Consider the following 18097-nt stretch of genomic DNA (forward strand, 5'->3'; position numbering starts at 1 on the left):
ACATCTCTAGTAAATAGTGTAATGAAATACCATTTTCATTTTAAACTTCATAAACATATGCATAACTCACTGGTTCACAACCTCAAGTTACTGCCCAAGTAAAAAGACTATTAAAAGATAAGCCTCGTTTGGTGAGTTAGAGAATCAAAAAGGGTCAGTTTCAAGAGAAACAAAAACATGTTCATCCACTCAAAAACTTGTACATGAATGTTCATAGCAGCATTACTTACACACCCAAAAGTCAAAACAGCCCAAACGTCCAACAGCTGATGAATGGATAAATAAAATGTGGTGTCTCCATACAATGGAATATTATTTGGCAATAAAAAGGAATGAACTACTGGCACAGACTCAAACATGGATGGACCTTGACATTCTTCTGCAAAGTGAATGAAGGCAGTCACGAAAGACCACGTGTGACATAGCTCTACATGAGATGTCCAGAACAGGCAAATCTACAGAGAAAGAAAGCAGATTGCCTAGGGCTAGGGAGAGGGGAGGGAGTTGGGGAAGGTGAGGAGTGACTACTGATGCATAGGGGGTTTCTTTTAGGGTAATTAAAATGTTCTAAAATGGTGCTGGTGGTTGCAAAGCTCTGTGAATATACTGAACACCAATGAAAGTGTACACTTTGGGTGAATTGCATAGTGCTGTGGCCTGAATGTTTGTGTCTCCCCTAATTCATGTTGAAATCCTGACGCCCAATGTGATGGTTTTAGAAGGTGGGGCCTTTGGGAGGTGCTTAGATCATGAGGATGGAGCCCTCATCTATGCCATTTAGTGCTCTGATGAAAGAGACCCCACAGAGCTCCCTAGCCCCTTCCACCATGTGAGGACACAGCAAGAAGTCTGTCACCTTAGGCCCTCATCCCACTGCGCTGGCACCCTGGCCTCAGACTTCCAGCCTCCAGAACCATAAGAAATCAATCTCTGTCATTCATAAGCCGTCCAGGCTGTGGTATTTTGTTACGGCAGCTTGATACAATGACTACAGGACTACATGACTAAGCCGTATGGTACAAGTTACATCTCAACAACTGTTAAAGACGTAGTCTCCACAGTCTCTTTAAAAGCTTTGGGTAAGAAGTCTATGGTTTCTATTCAGTCACACTTTAAAGCCATTTTTACTTGAATTTTCCAGCTTCAATCTATTTTTTCTAGAATATTTCACATTCTACATATATTTACCTAAATTACAGCCCAGAAAAAAAATAACTATAATAAGGGATAAATGAATTATAAAGATGGCTCAATATTCAAATGAAAAATTAGAAAATGATTGTTTTAAGTACTGGATTCTAAACTTTCTTATAATATCAAAATTTTTGTAATTTAGAACTACTTAAGACAGATAACAGGTTTACTAAGATAAGAGACATGCTTTGACAAAGAACTGACACCCTTAGCATTTTAGTTTTAATATTAGAAACTACAATAATTTACAGTCTTCCTACAAGGCAGAATAACCATAATTTGTGAATATATTTTTGTTTGTTTGTTTGTTTGTTTTTGCAGTACACGGGCCTCTCACTGTTGTGGCCTCTCCCATTGCGGAGCACAGGCTCTGGACGCGCAGGCCCAGCGGCCATGGCTCACAGGCCCAGCCGCTCTGCGGCATGTGGGATCTTCCCGGACCGGGGCACGAACCCGTGCCCCCTGCATCGGCAGGCGGATTCTCAACCACTGCGCCACCAGGAAAGCCCTGTGAATATATTTTTATATCACGTGAGCCCTCAAGACTTTGGAGAAATATTTAAAGTGATATAACGTGAAGATAATTATTAAAATTCCTTAGGTCTTCCAATATATTTTCTGCCAACTTGCCATCTGTACACTTTTTTCCAATTCCTGGGGAATCGCAAATGTAGATGAAGGAGCCTGAGTAAGAGGCCATGCACCAGCCTAGAAGGAGAAAAGTCAAATAGTTAAACATCCCACTTGAAAGTAAATGTTTATAAAATGATTTAAGCAACTAAAGCACCTTTTTCTCCTTCCTCAAAATGTTGATAAAACCCACCAGCATTACTATCAAGGCACGGTTCATTCCAGATCAATAGAACATATAACTTAAGAAGTTATAATATTCTGACTGAAAGAAAGGTAATCAGGCATCAATCTATTAATCCTTTGTATCAGAGTATTTGAAATGATTAGTAAATGCTCACAATGAAACACATATTCATACCTGTAGAACATATATTTGAAAACTAATTCCCAAATCTATTACTGTGTCTTGATTCTTGATAAAATTGTTGAACTTATTGTTGAGATCCGCACTGACACTCATATCTGTGTACATCCGATGTAGCTTGCTGGTAAATTCATAACCACAGGCTTGCTGTAAAAGAAAGTTTTAAAAAACATATGACTTAAAAACAAAAATAATAAACCATACTGATTATTAAGAATGTTTTGCTACTGCTAGGTCTATGGTCAAAGGTCCTGCTTGTACACTTACACCAAAGGCCTGTATTATTCATGACCCAAAGCAGCTATTCAAATCCTTTCAAAAATTCCTTTTTTTAAAATGCTGATTAAATAAGTGAATGAAAACAAATATTTATGAAACAACAAATTTCCCTTTAAAACAAGAACTTTTCTATAAATCTATATATCATTTCAACACTACAAAATGCTCCATTGTTGAATGTAAGATACCTTATAAGGTTTACAGACAGTATCAAATACACATGAAAGATAAATGGGAATATTTGTTAAAAAGGAGGGTACTGAGGCAGGTGTGTGGGGGGTGGGTTGGGGGGGGTACGCGGGCCTCTCACTGTTGTGGCCTCTCCCGTTGTGGAGCACAGGCTCCAGACGCACAGGCTCAGTGGCCATGGCTCACGGGCCCAGCCACTCCACGGCATGTGGGATCTTCCCAGACCGGGGCACGATCCCGAGTCCCCTGCATCGGCAGGCGGATTTTCTCAACCACTGCGCCACCAGGGAAGCCCACTGAGGCAGATTTTTAACACCATCAACTGAGTAATGAAGAAATCTATTTCTTCGAAATTATTCAAAACTCTGTCATCACCAGGTCAGAAAATTTGGATCTCTAATCTTGGGATATAAAAAGCTTTGTTAACATTACCTCTAAAAATTAAAGGGTAAGTTATTTTTGGTATATTTAAAAAGGACCACATATTCAATGTATACCATACAGGACAATTATCAACTACTGAATAACTCAGGATAAAAAAAATTAGCAATTGCTTATCTCATCATTGTGTAAGCTAAAATGACATAAAAGTGAACCGAAATTCAAATGCGCTCCACAAAACTTGTACTTAAAGGAATATTTTAGGTGTGTTCGTTTATAAGTAATACAAGTCTTTTGTAAAGTTAACACTTTATCTTGTGGATGATTCTATATCAACATATAGAGAGACTCTGTCCTTTAATACAGCATTTGCATATCCCACCATGAGACTACACCACTTTACATTTAACCAGTCAACTGTTGATGAATTATTTCCTGTTATTACTCATATTGCTACAATGAACATCTTTGTGTGCTAGTGGAATAATTTCTAGGACATTATCATATCAAAGGACTACCGTACCTTTAATTTATTGATCATGGCTTCTTCAGAATCCATAGACATGGATAACCCATGAATTAAACGTTTCGCCAGCATTCTTGCGTAGAACTACATTAAAAAATATTTTAAAAGATTACTTCCTTTCTGATGATTTAAAGTTCAAAAATAAATCAAAGCTGACACATAAAACCTCTCGATCCACAACTTACCTTTTGAAAAACATCCTTATCGTCGATATATTTGAAGACAGTAATAAAGCTTGTGAGCTTGTCCTCTACTTCATTCTCTGTCATTCCCTTGGCCGATTTCTTCAGCAAGTTGTCACAGTACTTAGCGAGCTCAAATAGAAATTGACAGTAACACTTACAGAGGGCCCTTCTCAAAGGAGGCACAGTGGCAACAACACAAAATAAGATCACAGTCTTTGCCATCCTCAAGCTTATGTTTTAAAAATCATGGACATGCACTAAAGAACTTGAAATATACGTCATCCGGGAAATTTTTTAAAAACTATAAACAGTAAAAAATCTAATCAATGCTGAATGATCAATACAGCAATGATATAAGTAATTAAGTTTTGATGGAACACCTAGGTGAGTTTTGAGCAGTTCTGTCATTTCTGACATTACATAAGTACTTTTTAAAAATCTCACCACAACCTTGTAAGCAAGTTTCCTTTAAAGGTTATCAAAACATTTTTCATCAAATTCCCTTTAGATCTCAGATAAAATAAAATCTCCATGAAAAGTAATGCAAATTATTTTAAAGCAGTCATACTTTCAAAGCCAAACATTGTAAAATGGAATATTTTCTCCTTCAATTATTTCTTAAGAAAAGGCTACAGAGATGACCTATTGCATTCCTTAAATAAAAGCCAAGTGATATACAGTGTTGATACGTTTTCAACTACTTTTTAAAAAAATGCTACAAAAACAAACTAATTTGACATTCACCTCAGCTTGCATTTTCTAATGCTGATTTTTCATATGTTTACATTTATGCAACCATCAAACTTACCAATTCAGGTGCTTTGCAAACAGACTTGGGTTCTCTGTAATTTACAACTGATGTAAGGGCCTATATAGAAGACAGACCAGGAATTAGCCACCATTAATAGGGTAAAAACACAGCTGGCTCAATATATGCTATAATCTGTACATCCAAAAATTACTACCCCACATAAAACATGGCATTTTGGGGGTAGTTTGTTAATACTGTTGTCATATCTAACACAGGGTAAACTCCTCTCGCTGTGTCCCTCATGGTAATTATATAATTATATATAATCCTGTTCCTACTGAAAGATACTCTTCATAACTCATTACTGATATTTGAACACACATAAAATAAGGCTATATTTTAAAAAATCTTACAACCATGTAGGCAAATTTAAATTCAAAAATTTATAATTTTACTTTTCTTTCAAATATTATTCATTATAGTCTAAGTACTATATTCAAAGGAAAAATGAGCACTAAAGAATATTAAAATTATACATGTATTTTTCAGAACATACTAGTGTATTAACAAGTCTCCTTTTATAGTATAATCGTGGGAAATTCAATTCCCATATAATTCAAGCATTCAATTCAATCATTCAATTACTCACTTAAAAGTTATGTTACACACTTCTATTTTGACTTTCACTATGAAATTGGTTGGTTAAGGTGAATCTCCATCTCCAGATTAGAAATCTCACAATTAGAAGCCCTAATTCTGAAACTACCTTAAAGAATAATGATTAAATGAAGAAAATTATATATAGATAAGGATATATGTATTAAAAAGTTACCTTATCCAGCGCACTCATAAAGTGCTGATCACCATTCAAAACAGTGTTGATAAGCTGAACAAATTTACCATGTACTTCCAGAACTGACTCCACAAATAGTGTTGGCATCTAAAAATATGAAATACAAAGTACAAAACCACATTTTAAGAAGCTCAAGGGTATAATTTGTCTTAGTGAAGAGTCGTTTAAGAGTAAAGTTTTCCCTAAGCAAATAATGTTACACACAACACACACCCTCCAAAACTGTTTTTAACTAAGACGGTCTTAAAAATCTAAAACTTTGATGTTGAAATTAGCTGTCATTCAACACTGGAAATGCAGGACTGTAGTTCCTCTGCCAGAAGAACCCATGGAAAAAACACTTCTCTCTGGTGCTGGAATTCTGTATCTTAAGTGTAACAAGATACAATCTCAGAACTACCAGGCCTATCACTTTCATAGAGGATTATGTAAATAAAAACGGCCTTCAAAGCCACTGAAGGCTGAGAGAGAGAGAAGTTAAAAAGCCATTATCTGTGAAAATTGAGACCCCTAGAGTTGGGCAGTACAGTTCCCCACATCTCAGAGAGAAGAAATACCTAGTAGTGCAAAAGTGAGTTTTCATCCTTAATGGAGATAACTATGAAGTTAGACCTAAGACTTCTAAGTCAGCTAAAATTATCTGAGTCTCCTACAAATGCATTCTCTTGTATTTGCATCTCCCAGGCCTTGACACCAAACTCTATGCCTCTATGCCCAATGTCATTCCACACCCTGAATCTGTAAAACTAATATAAACTAAGAAACCTAATAAATAATACAGGCTATTAGATCTAAGCAATATAAATTAATAGTTTTACAAAAAATGGGAACGTTTATGCATTACTGTGGCAGGACATAACATCTAAGAATTATCTGCCAAAGACAAATAAATCTACAACTAAGGAGATCAGCATTTAATAAATGCTCCTGAACAATGAGGTCTATACACAGATCACTGCATTACAGGAGGAGCAAACAGCTCTACATAGGAAAGAGAAGTGACATGTGATGTCATGTCTATCTTATTTGTCAACCATCACTAGTAAAAACAAAGAAGGTGGTCCAACAAAATTTGACAATAGGAGCACACTCTGATAGGAGACACCTTATTGTAAACAGTAATTTAAATGGCAGGGAACTCTTGAGAAAGATGGGGATTAGGGATATGAAGGTCACTGCTGGGTATTTTGGGTAGTAAGCATATATTTAGGGAAGATAGTTTTAATCCAAATTTGCTTCCCAGGCTATCAAATCCAGGGAATGTAAAAGGAAATCAAATTGTAAGTTGTCTATATTATCACTGATTAATACCATTACCACTACAACTAACTAAACATTAATGCCAGTTACACAGAAACAAGACTATTTAGAAACAGCAAACAGGGACTTCCATGGCGGCGCAGTGGTTAAGAATCTGCCTGCTAATGCAGGGAACATGGGTTCGAGCCCTGGTCCAGAAAGATCCCACATGCCGCAGAGCAACTAAGCCCGTGAGCCACAACTACTGAGCCTGCGCGCTAGAGCCCGCGAGCCACAACTACTGAGCCCATGTGCTGCAACTACTGAAGCCCGCACGCCTAGAGCTCATGTTCTGCAACAAGAGAAGCCACCACAATGAGAAGCCCGCGCATCGCAACGAAGAGTAGCCCCGGCTCATCGCAACTAGAGAAAGCCAGCACACAGCAACGAAGACCCAACGCAGCCAAAAATTAATTATTAATTTTTTAAAAAAAGAAACAGCAAACATACTTTTCGGTGAGAAATTAATTAACAATTGCTAAATGAACACGACAGTGTGTAGGAAGAAGTTTATATTACTCACTGATTTTCTAATAATTGATAATTCCCAGAAGTGTCCAACAACTTCTAGGTTTGAACATTTTAATAAAGACGCTTCATTTATTGTCATGGTAGGACTTTTCTTTCATGCTTTTAAACAGTAAAGTCAAAAGAAAAACTCCATGATAATCTGATTAAGAGAAAAATTTCCAGTTCCTTATGTAACTCACATTTTCCTGAGTAAGATTACTGGTTGCTCTAAGGCCCTCATCATGGATATGATTTTGCAGCTCCTGAATCATATGAGGTAAACCAGTGGACACAGCACGCAGTAAGACATACATATTTGCCATGTCTGAGGGGAAAAAGAAATTTATTATTAAATTTCCAAATAGTTTAAAAGTGTTTTTAGTATAATAGGTAATATATGGTTCCAAATGCAGAATGACAGAAGAGTATGCAGAGCCAGATCCCACACCTTTCTCCCAATCACCCCATCCTCCCCCTGGGAAAGCAGTGTTGTGGTTGTTTAGGATCTTCCCAAAGCTGCTCCCTACCCAGTCAGCAGATACAGCATTCTTCCCTCTGTCCCCTTTCATACAAATAGTGTAGCGTATTTCATGTACTATGAACATTTTAACTTAGAGATCTTTTTACATCAGTACACAAAGCATTTCCTCATATTTTACAACTGCTTAGCACTCCATTTTATGGCTACATTACAACAATTACTTAACAATTGATAGGAATTTGGTTGTTTCCAATCTCTTGCTATTACAATGTTACAGTTAATAATCCTGCACATGGGCAAGAATATCTGCAGTATAAATCCCTAGAAGTGGGACTGCCATGCAAAGCTTAGTCTTGCAGAAGGACCTTCTAGACAGAGCTCCCAGTGGCCAGGAGTTGCCTTGCCAACAAATGCTTTGATCTTTGCACTGAGAGGTGGAAAATGATATCTCAGTGTAGTGGTTTTTATTTTAAACTTTTTACTGAAGTATAACACACATACAGAAAAATGTACAAGCCGTAAGTGTGTATCTCAATGAATTATCACGGGTGAACCCCCTCCCAAAGTTATCACCACCCACAGTAAGAAACAGACATGACCTCCACTCAGAAGTCCCCTTCATACCTCCTCCCAATCACTACCCCTCCTGTTCTTCTGCAACGGTAATCACCGTCGTGACAGATTAGTTACTTACTAAACTAAACCAAACCACAGGTTCGGTTTGCCAGTTTTGAACCGTTTATACAAATGAAATCATACAATTCTTTCATGTTTGGTTTCTTTGGTTCAACATGTTCATAAGGTTCACCTGTGTTGTATGCAGCTATAAGGTGTTCCTTTTCACTCTCCTCTAATATTTCATTGTGTGAACATGCGATACTTTAATTCATTCTGCTGTTACGGGACATCTGAGCTGTTTCCAGTTTGGAGCTATTACAAACAATGCTGCTGTGAGCATGCCTGTGCGTGTCTTTTTGTGTATGTGTGCATGCATTTTGGGTGGGGGGTTGAACACCTACGAGAGCAACAGCTGGACCGTAAGAGATGTGTTTGCTCAGCATCAGCAGTCACTCACTGGCAGTGTTTCAAGGTGGTTGCGCTGGTTTATACTCGTTATGCTCCAACGTATAACAAGTTCCTGTGACTCTATACACTTCCACACACTTATTATTTTCAGTCTTTTTCATTTCATAGCAAAACGTGATTAAGTACTGATGCCTTAGTTTGGTTTTAATTTGCATTCCTCTGCTTTAGTGAGATTGAGAGCCTTTTTATATGTTTATTGGCCATTTGGATATCCTCTATTCTGCAGTGCCTGTTCAAATTTCTTGACTATTTTATATTTTGGACATAAAACTTTTTCAGGGATTGCAAATATATAACCCTATGACTGCCTTTTTTGTTTTGGGGTATAATTGACATATATTAGTTTCAGGTTTATAACATAATGATATTGGTATGTATTGCAGAATGATCACCACAATCAGTCGAGTTAACATCTGTCACCATACATATTTACAACTTTTTTCTTGTGATGAGAACTTTTTATTTTATTTTTTAATTAATTTTTATTGGAGTATGGTTGCTTTACAATGTTGTGTTAGCCTCCACTGCACAAGAAATGAATCAGCCATACACATACAGATATCCCCTCCCTTTTGGACTTCCCACCCATTTAGGTAACCACAGTGCATTAGGTAGAGTTCCCTGTGCTATGCAGTGTGTTCTCATTAGTTGTCTATTTTATACATAGTATCGATAGTGTGTATGTGTCAATTCCAGTCTCCCAGTTCCTCCCACCACACCCCTTTCTCCCTTGGTATCCGTACCTCTATGTCTCTATTTCTGCTTTGTAAATAAAATCATCTATACCATTTTTCTAGATTACACATATAAGCGTTATTATACGATATCTGCGAGAACTTTTAAAATCTACTCTCAGCAACTTTCAAATATGCAACATGGTATTATTACCTATAGTCATCATGCTATACATTATTACATCCCCATGACTTATTTTTTTAAATAACTGGAAGTTATTAAACCTTTTGACTCCCTTCACCCATCCCCCCTGACTGGCAACCACCAACCTCTTCTCCGTATCCATGAGTTCGTGTGTTTTGTTTTTTAGATTCCATGTATAAGTGAGATCACACGATATTTGTCTCTCTCTGTCTGACTTATTTCACTTAGCACAATGCCCTCGAGGTCGATCCATGTTGTTGCAAAATAGCAGATTTCTTTTTTTTTTTTTTTAATGGCTGACTGATTATTTCTCTGTGTGTGTGTGTGTGTGTGTGTGTGTGTTTATTTTCATCCATTCACCTATCAATGGACACTTTGGTTGTTTCCTTATCTTGGTTATTGTAAATAATGCTGCAATGAACATATATGAACAGGGTTCATATATTTTTTGGGGTTAGTGTTTTTGTTTTCTTTGGATAAATGCCTGGAAGTAGAATTGCTAGATCACATGATAGTTTTATTTTTATCCCAACTGTACACGATGGTTCCCTTTTCTTCACATCCTTGCCAACATTTGTTATTTCTAGCCTTTTTGATAATAGCCATGCTAACAGGTGTGAGGTGATATCTCACTGGGGTTTGGAGTTGAGCACCTTTTCCCTGATGATTAATAATGTTGAGTACAACAGATGTACCTGCTGGCCATCTGTAAGTCTTCTTTAGAAAAATGTCTGTTCAGATCTTCTCATTTTTTAATCAGTCTTTTTGCTATTGAGTTGTATGAGTCTTTTATATATTTTGGATATTAACCCCTTATCAGATAAATGATGTGCAAATATTTTCTCCCATTCAGTAGGTCACCTTTTCATTTTGCCGATGGTTTCCTTTGCTGTACAGAAGCTTTTTAGTTTGATGGAGTCCCACTTGTTTATTTTTGCTTTTGTTGCCTTTGCTTTTGGTGTCAGATTCAAAAAATCATCACCAAGACGGATGTCAAGGAGCTTATCGCCTTTGTTTTTTTCTAGGAGTTTTATGGCTTCAGGTCTTAGGTTCAAGTGTTTAATTCATTTTGAGTTAATTTTTATGTATGATGTAAGACAGTGGTCCAGTTTCATTCTTTTGCATGTGGTTGTCCGTTTTTTCAAAAACATTTATTAACGAGATTGTCCTTTCCCCATTGTGTATTTTTGGCTCCTTTGTCCTATGACTGTCATTGTGATGCTGTCTTGATGATCCAATGGTCTTTATAGTTTTTTAATGATCCAAAGTTTTTAATGATAAAGTGGTCAACTTGATCAATCTTTCCTTGTGGTTAGTGCTTTCGGTGTCTTATTTAAAATATTTTTCTCTACCTCCAAGGTCATGAAGTTATTCTTCTATATTATCTTCTGGAAGTGTTACTGCTTTACATTGAGATCAAAAGCCCAAAATGAATTGATTGATTTTGTATATGGTGTTTGAGGTAGAGATCAAATTTCGCTTTTTTCCCACATGGGTATCCAACGGACCTGGTGCTGTGTGTTCAAAACACTATCCTTTACCCAGTGCTCTGCAGGGATGCCTTAGTCTTAAATGAAGTATCTACATATGCATGGGTTATTTCTTGGCTTTTTATTTTATTCCATTGGTCTCTTTGCCTATCCTTGCACCAACGCCTCATATTCTTAATTACTGTGGTTTTTACAAGTCATGCTATCCCGCAAAGTTTTCGTATTATGCTCTTCAAAATTGTCTTGAAGAGTAAGTATCACTTTCAGAGTTTCAGAGTTAAAAAAAAAAAATCTTGGGTTTTGAGAAGATTGCCCTGGATCTATAAATCAATGTTGCTTTCAAGAATGTTTAGATTTCTGTGTAGGTCTGACACATATCTTGTTACATTTATTCCTTGCTATTTAAAAATCCTTATTGCTTTTTTCTAAAAAATTCCATTTTATTCACTGCTTATTGTTAACATTCATTGTATTTTCATTTTGTATTTCCCCTATTTTGAGTGAGACTGAGCATCTTCATATATTTAAAATCTATTTATATTTCCTTTTCATGTTTTGTCTTTTCTCCTCTTATTTACTGGAAACTCTTAATGTATTCAGGAAATTAGCCCCTGTGATTTTTTAAAATGTGCAAACACATGTTCCCAGTTTTTCTTTTGACTTTAGAATACGGTTTGAAAATATACTTTTCCAAAACAATCTTTTAAAATAGATTATTAATATCTGTAAAAAGGCATATCGAATATTTTAGAGACTATTACTTAAATATGTTTGAAGTCTAAGGTAGCTGGAAGATGATGTAAAAAGTGGGTTTATAATTTAATATCTATTCACATTGATGTCTGGTATCACTTACCATTTTTTTTCTCTTGTCGGATGATATTATGACATTCTGCATGTAAGAACTGTAAGTGGTCTGCTACCATTCGTTGCTGACATTCATGAATTACTTTAGTATATGAACTTGGATGTAAGTATTTTCGACATCGAATTTCTTCATCTTTTAATCTACCTAGAACCTTTAGAAATATATTCTTACAGTCAGAAACTACTATGAGAAAACACCTGTAATATCAATAAGTAATTTACATGGCAAAGTAGCTTACAAATAAGAATTATACAACTAATTTAAACTCACATTCCATAAGTCATTTCAAAATTTTATTAAGCTACTAGATGTCACCACATTTCAGTACTGTCTTATGAACAGCACGGTCTTATGAAAAGTTAAATGGTCTGCATTTTGCCCTCATTTACTGACTCCAATCATCCTACATATAGACAACCTATATGCAATAGGAAACATGGGTAAAGATCATTAAAAACCAGAACAGGTAGTCACTTTATGAATATTTAACTATCAAACTGAAAAGTAATTTACATCAACTGGATCATGTAGATTAAGCTAATTACTTTATGTTGATTCATCTTACAAAACATAAACAGTATGCACATGATAGTAAACTATCGCATTAAAGATTCCATTAAATATTTTTAAAGTAAAAAAAATTTAGTCAAAGTCAAGTATTTCAGTCAAGACCTTAATTAAAGCTTATCCTATAAAAAAGCACTGAGGTACAAACAATACACTGGTTAACATCAACAAGAACCAGATAATAAAGATAATAGCCAGAGAATCTGGCTAATTTCTACCTCAAAAGAAAAACAGACCTAGCCATGTTTAGTATACAAACATGACTTTAACCTGCTTAAGGATTAACTAAATAAAAAAAAAATTAGAATGTGGGTCTGAGGGAGGCAAGGGAGGATGAGAAAAGGAAAAAAATAAAATAATGAAAACAGGGGGCAGCGTGCATATCAATAAAAAGTAGATTAAGTTTGGAGTGCCTCAATGCAGGGCTTCAAATAAACCACCTGTAGCTGGCAGAAAAAGCCAAAACTAGAGGAAAGATACAGAAAGGGAAGTAGGAAGGCCACATGAATTGTCTGTTAATTAAATGACCTATACTTATAAATGTTATTTTCCAAACATAATCTCCGATGGCCTTCCTTTTAATAGTTTGAGATCTAGTTTACATATCATATGATTCACCCATTTAAAGTATACAATTCAGTGGTTTTTGGTATATTACATTAATAGTTTTTTTAAATTGTGGTAAAATATATGTAACATAAAATTTGTCATTTTAACCATTTTTAAGTGTACAATTCAGTAGCATTAATTATATTCACAATGTTGTGCAACTGTCTATTTCCAAAACTTTTTCATTACACCAAACACAAACTGTGTAACCACTAAGCTATAACCCCCTATCCTCCCCTCCCAATAACTTCTAATCTATAATACTTTCTGTCTCCATGACTTTGTCTAGTCTAGATATTTTCTATAAGTGGAACCATACGATGTTTGTCCTTTTGTGTCTGGATTATTTCACTCAACATAATATTCTCAAAGTTAATCCATGTTGTATGTAGCATGTGTCAGAACTTTATTCCTTTTTAAGGCTGAATGATATTCCATTGTATGTATACATATTTTGCCTGTCTTTTCAACTCCTGAAAGGCATTTGGGTTGTATCTGTTGTTTGCCAACAGCCTGTTTTTGAAAGCCAGATATAACGATGAGAGTATGTATCCCTGATATTCTGTGTGCACTTCTCAGGATTGGATCTAGAACCCTTAACAAGAGTCTAAGATGTAAAAAGGGCTAAGTGCTAAGACCCACTGACTTAGTGTAGCCTGCACTTAACGGAGGAAAATGTCCTAGATAACTTCCTCAAGGTCCCAGAGCTAAAGAGTGACAAAGCATGAAAAGAATTAAACAACTCAGACTTCTGGACCTGGGCTTTGTGGAATATGCACCATTGTATCATATCAGTAAGTACTGATATTTCCTGACCTATGGCCTATGGAAGCCTCACTAGAGCTATTCCACTTGAAACATTTTACCTTTCTTTTTTTTTTTTTTTTAATATTTATTTATTTATTTTATTTATTTGGTTGCACTGGGTCGTAGTCGCAGCAGGCGGGTGGGATCTAGTTCCCCGAGCAGGGATCGAACCCAGGCCCCCTACATTGGGAGTGTGGAGTCTTAACCACTGCGCTACCAGGGAAGTCCCATTTTTACCTTTCTTAAAGGTAAACAAACAAACAAAAATCATCTGATAATAAAATGCTTGAAATCCAACACTGCCGATGAAAAAATCTAGTTAAAATTTCTAACATATCTTATCTGATGACTGAATTTAGAATCTCACTATTCTTTTACTGAGAAAATATACATGGAATTATAAATATGGTTATCAATGTGTTGGTTTAACAATTAAAATTTCTCGTGGAGGTTTTTCTTACCTTCCACAAACTTAACAGACCAAAAAGACCAAGTATCTAGAATTATTATATTTTTACTATTTTTTTCTTCCATGTTAGAGGAAGATAAAAACCCCTACCCCTAGCTTTTGTACTTATCCTATTCCCTTATCTACTAAGCACAAAATATAGTTTATTTTGCCAAGAATATGAATATATATTAATTTTAAAGCCAAGCAAATCCAGCAATCAGGATTTATCAGAAAGCATCAACCACAATGAAAACTGGAATAGCACCTTTTCTATGGAAAATGCCATAGCAGGAACAACAATTTATCACTAGGTGTTGTACATTAACTATAACTCAGTGTAATGATCAAAAAAACAGAACTTTTTCCACCAAAAAAAATATTAACTAAGATAACTAATATTAAGTAAAACCATGCCTGATATATAATAGATGAGGTAGTTAACATAATGTTTTCTTACCTTTTCCATATACTGTGAGCAGTTTGATTCTTGTAATAAATTTGAAGCTTCTTGTTTGTAATACTCTCCTGTTTCAGTCAGGAAGGGAGACTCAAAGATTTCCTGATAAAACTAAATAAATCAATTAAATCATATTTTAAAAATTAGAACAGGCAACTTAAGAAATTAAAGGTCTAATTATTTATGTTTTTAAAGGAGGCTTTTTACCTTTAAGGGGAATTTTTTCTTATACTGTTCAACATGAACAAAGGAGTTAATAACCCCATGGATTACTTTCTGGTTTGGGTCTTCTCCACCACGATCACTAAAACAAGGTATAACACAAAACATTCTTGAGAATACAAATATCTATGGAAATATACCAAAGTATGCCACAATATGGCTGCTTATTCTACTGGTCTAATCACATTATGTATAAAGCATTTTAAAGGTCAATGCACACGATGCTTAAAAATGATTTTTCATATTGCGGCTGAATTAATATTTATGATAGTTTATGTACACATTAGATGTCATTTCAATAAACAACAGAAAAGCTTAATTGTAAAATTAAAGATACTATGTTGACACTAAGATGATACTTCTTATTTTAATAGAGTAGCTATGAGCCCATCAATTCAAGACTTTAAATACCAGTGGTTAAGAATATTTGAATTTCACTCACCACAAACTCTGTTACTAGAGGATGTGGTCTGAGAATGCAGTCTTTGAACCATCACAAGTATGCCTACAGTAATATGATGAGACTCATTCCTCAAAGGTACACTCTAATACAGTATATCGCTCATTGAAATGACTAATAACTGTTGTTCTCTCTCTAAGAGGTCTGCTAGAGACACTGAGTTGCTTTCATTTAAGCACAAAGGTATTCCTCTACTTAGAAATTTAGTGAGATATGTTTTAATATTCTGTATTCTGTTACAGTTACAAAGGGATCTAAAATCATCTCAATTATTCATGTGACATTTTGATAAGTTCCTACTTAGTCAAGGGTACTATTGTGATGCAAGTCTTAATCACAATAAGAAATGTAGGTGAATTTTGGCTTTTATAATTACAGAAATAGGAAAATGAAATAGGAAAAAAATAAGAGTGGGCCTAAAGCCACAGTAAAACGGCCTGGCTCTATGTTGGAAGTTTCTGACTCCAGTAATAATGCTCAAATCAAACCATTATACAGTCAAAGGTTTACCTTTCCATGGTAATCTTCCACCTCACTTTAAAATAGTTTTTTTTTCTTTGAATTAATAATTATTTTACAAAGAAAGCAACAGAAAAATATATTATCATCATTTTCTAGTAAAATCTGGTTTTCATACTGGGATATAAAGATTTTCTAACATTTAAGAAAAGTACTGTGGCAATTACCTTTACATATCAGTGTCCCTCCCTGCCTCTGCCTCCCTCTAATCCTCGTTCTGGCCCCCATTAATTACCTGAATATTCTGGGAAAAGTTTGTTGTGCTTGAATTAATATGGCTACAGTCCTTCTGACAGTCACAGAAACATAGTTACAAAGTCTACATTTTGATATAAGAACTAAGAAGAACGATGAGGTCATACAAGGTGACACATGGTGAGCTCCTATCCTCTGCTGACCTTCCCTCTTAAGCCCAAATTAAATCTGCTGAAATAATGATATAACCTATTCCACTGATTTGGAGCGCATCACTTTTTGCCTTTTAACTTTGTCTGGGACCAAATGAAAATCCGTCAAAAGTGAGAAATATCTAAATATGTGGAAAATCAGCTTTACCTAAAAGTATTTTCATGACCAAATCCTACTGTCCCTGCTCAGAACCAGGAAAATGTCCACTGCTGCTATTCTCAGCACTCCTGACATTTGTTTCTGACCCCAAAAGGCCCAGAGAAGCTGGAATCAGGCAAGGTAGTGCCTAGAAAGAACATCGACATTCCTACTGCTTAATAACTAAATTGTCCTCTCCTGTAAGAAGAACAACTGAACTCAGAAACTCTTAGGCAAAATTATTCAATTCACCATACACTTTGATAACTGCACAAAAGTTACAATAGAAAATCACTGTAATTTATTTCTATTAGGCTGACAGATAATGAAAATAAACTGAAATGATGCTAAGTTAGTACTATATAAAATCAATGACTAAGCTGGTTATCTGAATAAGCTCTGGTCTCATCTAAGAACAGTGATCCCAAGAGACGAGCCTTGAGAAAAGAATATGAAGAATTTTTAGAATATGGCTCATTACTTATCTTGACAGAACTAAGTGGAAAATGCCTACAACAATCATAATGAAATCACTCAACTGGAAGGATGGGAACTACTAGGAAGAGTTTATCGTAGCCCCTAAGACCAGGGTTTTGGAGTCAGCCTAGGTTCCAGTTCTGACTGCATTAATATGTCACCTTGTGCAGGTGCATATTAACCTTTAGTACTCAGAGATGGCCCCTTCTGTAAAGCGGGGGTAAGAAATGTACCTACTCTCACGAGGAAAGGGTAAAGATTACGCATAATCCAAGAAAGTATGTAGCACAGTGCCTGGTACGTGAGTAAACCATCAATAAGCTAGTATTTTAAGTACAGATAGGCACAAAATGGAAGCATTTTCAATAAATTAGAGAGGAGAAGAAAGCTAAGAGACCAAAAAAAGCACTAACTGTGATTTTAAAACCAAGGCATTTTAGAGGGCAGCCAAGGTTTGTGATGGTCATTAAAAGTTAGGCTGGAACTCTCAAAAGTCCTGATTCTGATATGTGACAATGGGTAAATTAATCTCTTGGTGAAACTCCCATTCACCCCTATAATTAAAATGAGAATATGGTTCCAACAAATTAAATGCAGCCTCCTGCTCTCACTCCAAATCTGAGAAGTGACAGGAAGGATACTTTTTAACACTCCATTGTTGGCTGTAGCCCTTGGACCTGAAGAAACTGAAAAAAAGAGAATGAAGACTAGATAGCACAGAAAAACAAAATTACGGACCAAAATGCACACGAGAAAGAACTGCTAAAAGGAGGGGGTGGAAGATAGTGAAGGAGGATGGGCAAGAAGTGGTGTTACTGAAAGCGGGCTGGCACAAAACCAGCAAGGTCATCAGCAGACTAGCTGCTTTGCATGTCCCTGAAGGAGCAGGGAGTGTGGTGCCACAAGGAAGGGAAGTGCCTGCGCCCAGACTGCGCCCAGACTGCGCCAGACTGCACCCAGACTGCTCCAGACTGCACCCAGACTGCGCCAGACTGCTCCAGACTGCGCCCAGAC

The 18097-nt window shown here is 36.0% G+C and overlaps 1 protein-coding gene across 4 annotated transcripts in view; it reads right to left on the bottom strand.

Moving 5' to 3' along the window:
• The window catches only part of CUL2 (cullin 2), a 125315-nt gene that overhangs the window by 13782 nt on the left and 93436 nt on the right, over window positions 1-18097 (bottom strand). For all 4 annotated transcript variants that reach the window (XM_024129625.3, XM_024129622.3, XM_024129624.3 and 1 more), the window contains exons 7-16: window positions 15067-15163; window positions 14860-14970; window positions 11957-12119; window positions 7365-7489; window positions 5335-5442; window positions 4560-4619; window positions 3752-3880; window positions 3564-3650; window positions 2186-2338; window positions 1825-1902 (exon numbers count right to left, since the gene is read on the bottom strand). In XM_024129625.3, the coding sequence (XP_023985393.1) occupies window positions 1825-1902; window positions 2186-2338; window positions 3564-3650; window positions 3752-3880; window positions 4560-4619; window positions 5335-5442; window positions 7365-7489; window positions 11957-12119; window positions 14860-14970; window positions 15067-15163 (1111 nt within the window). The remainder of the gene's footprint in view (window positions 1-1824; window positions 1903-2185; window positions 2339-3563; window positions 3651-3751; window positions 3881-4559; window positions 4620-5334; window positions 5443-7364; window positions 7490-11956; window positions 12120-14859; window positions 14971-15066; window positions 15164-18097) is intronic.

This window comes from Physeter macrocephalus, chromosome 11 (genome assembly GCF_002837175.3).
Source record: "Physeter macrocephalus isolate SW-GA chromosome 11, ASM283717v5, whole genome shotgun sequence".
NCBI lineage: Eukaryota > Metazoa > Chordata > Mammalia > Artiodactyla > Physeteridae > Physeter > Physeter macrocephalus.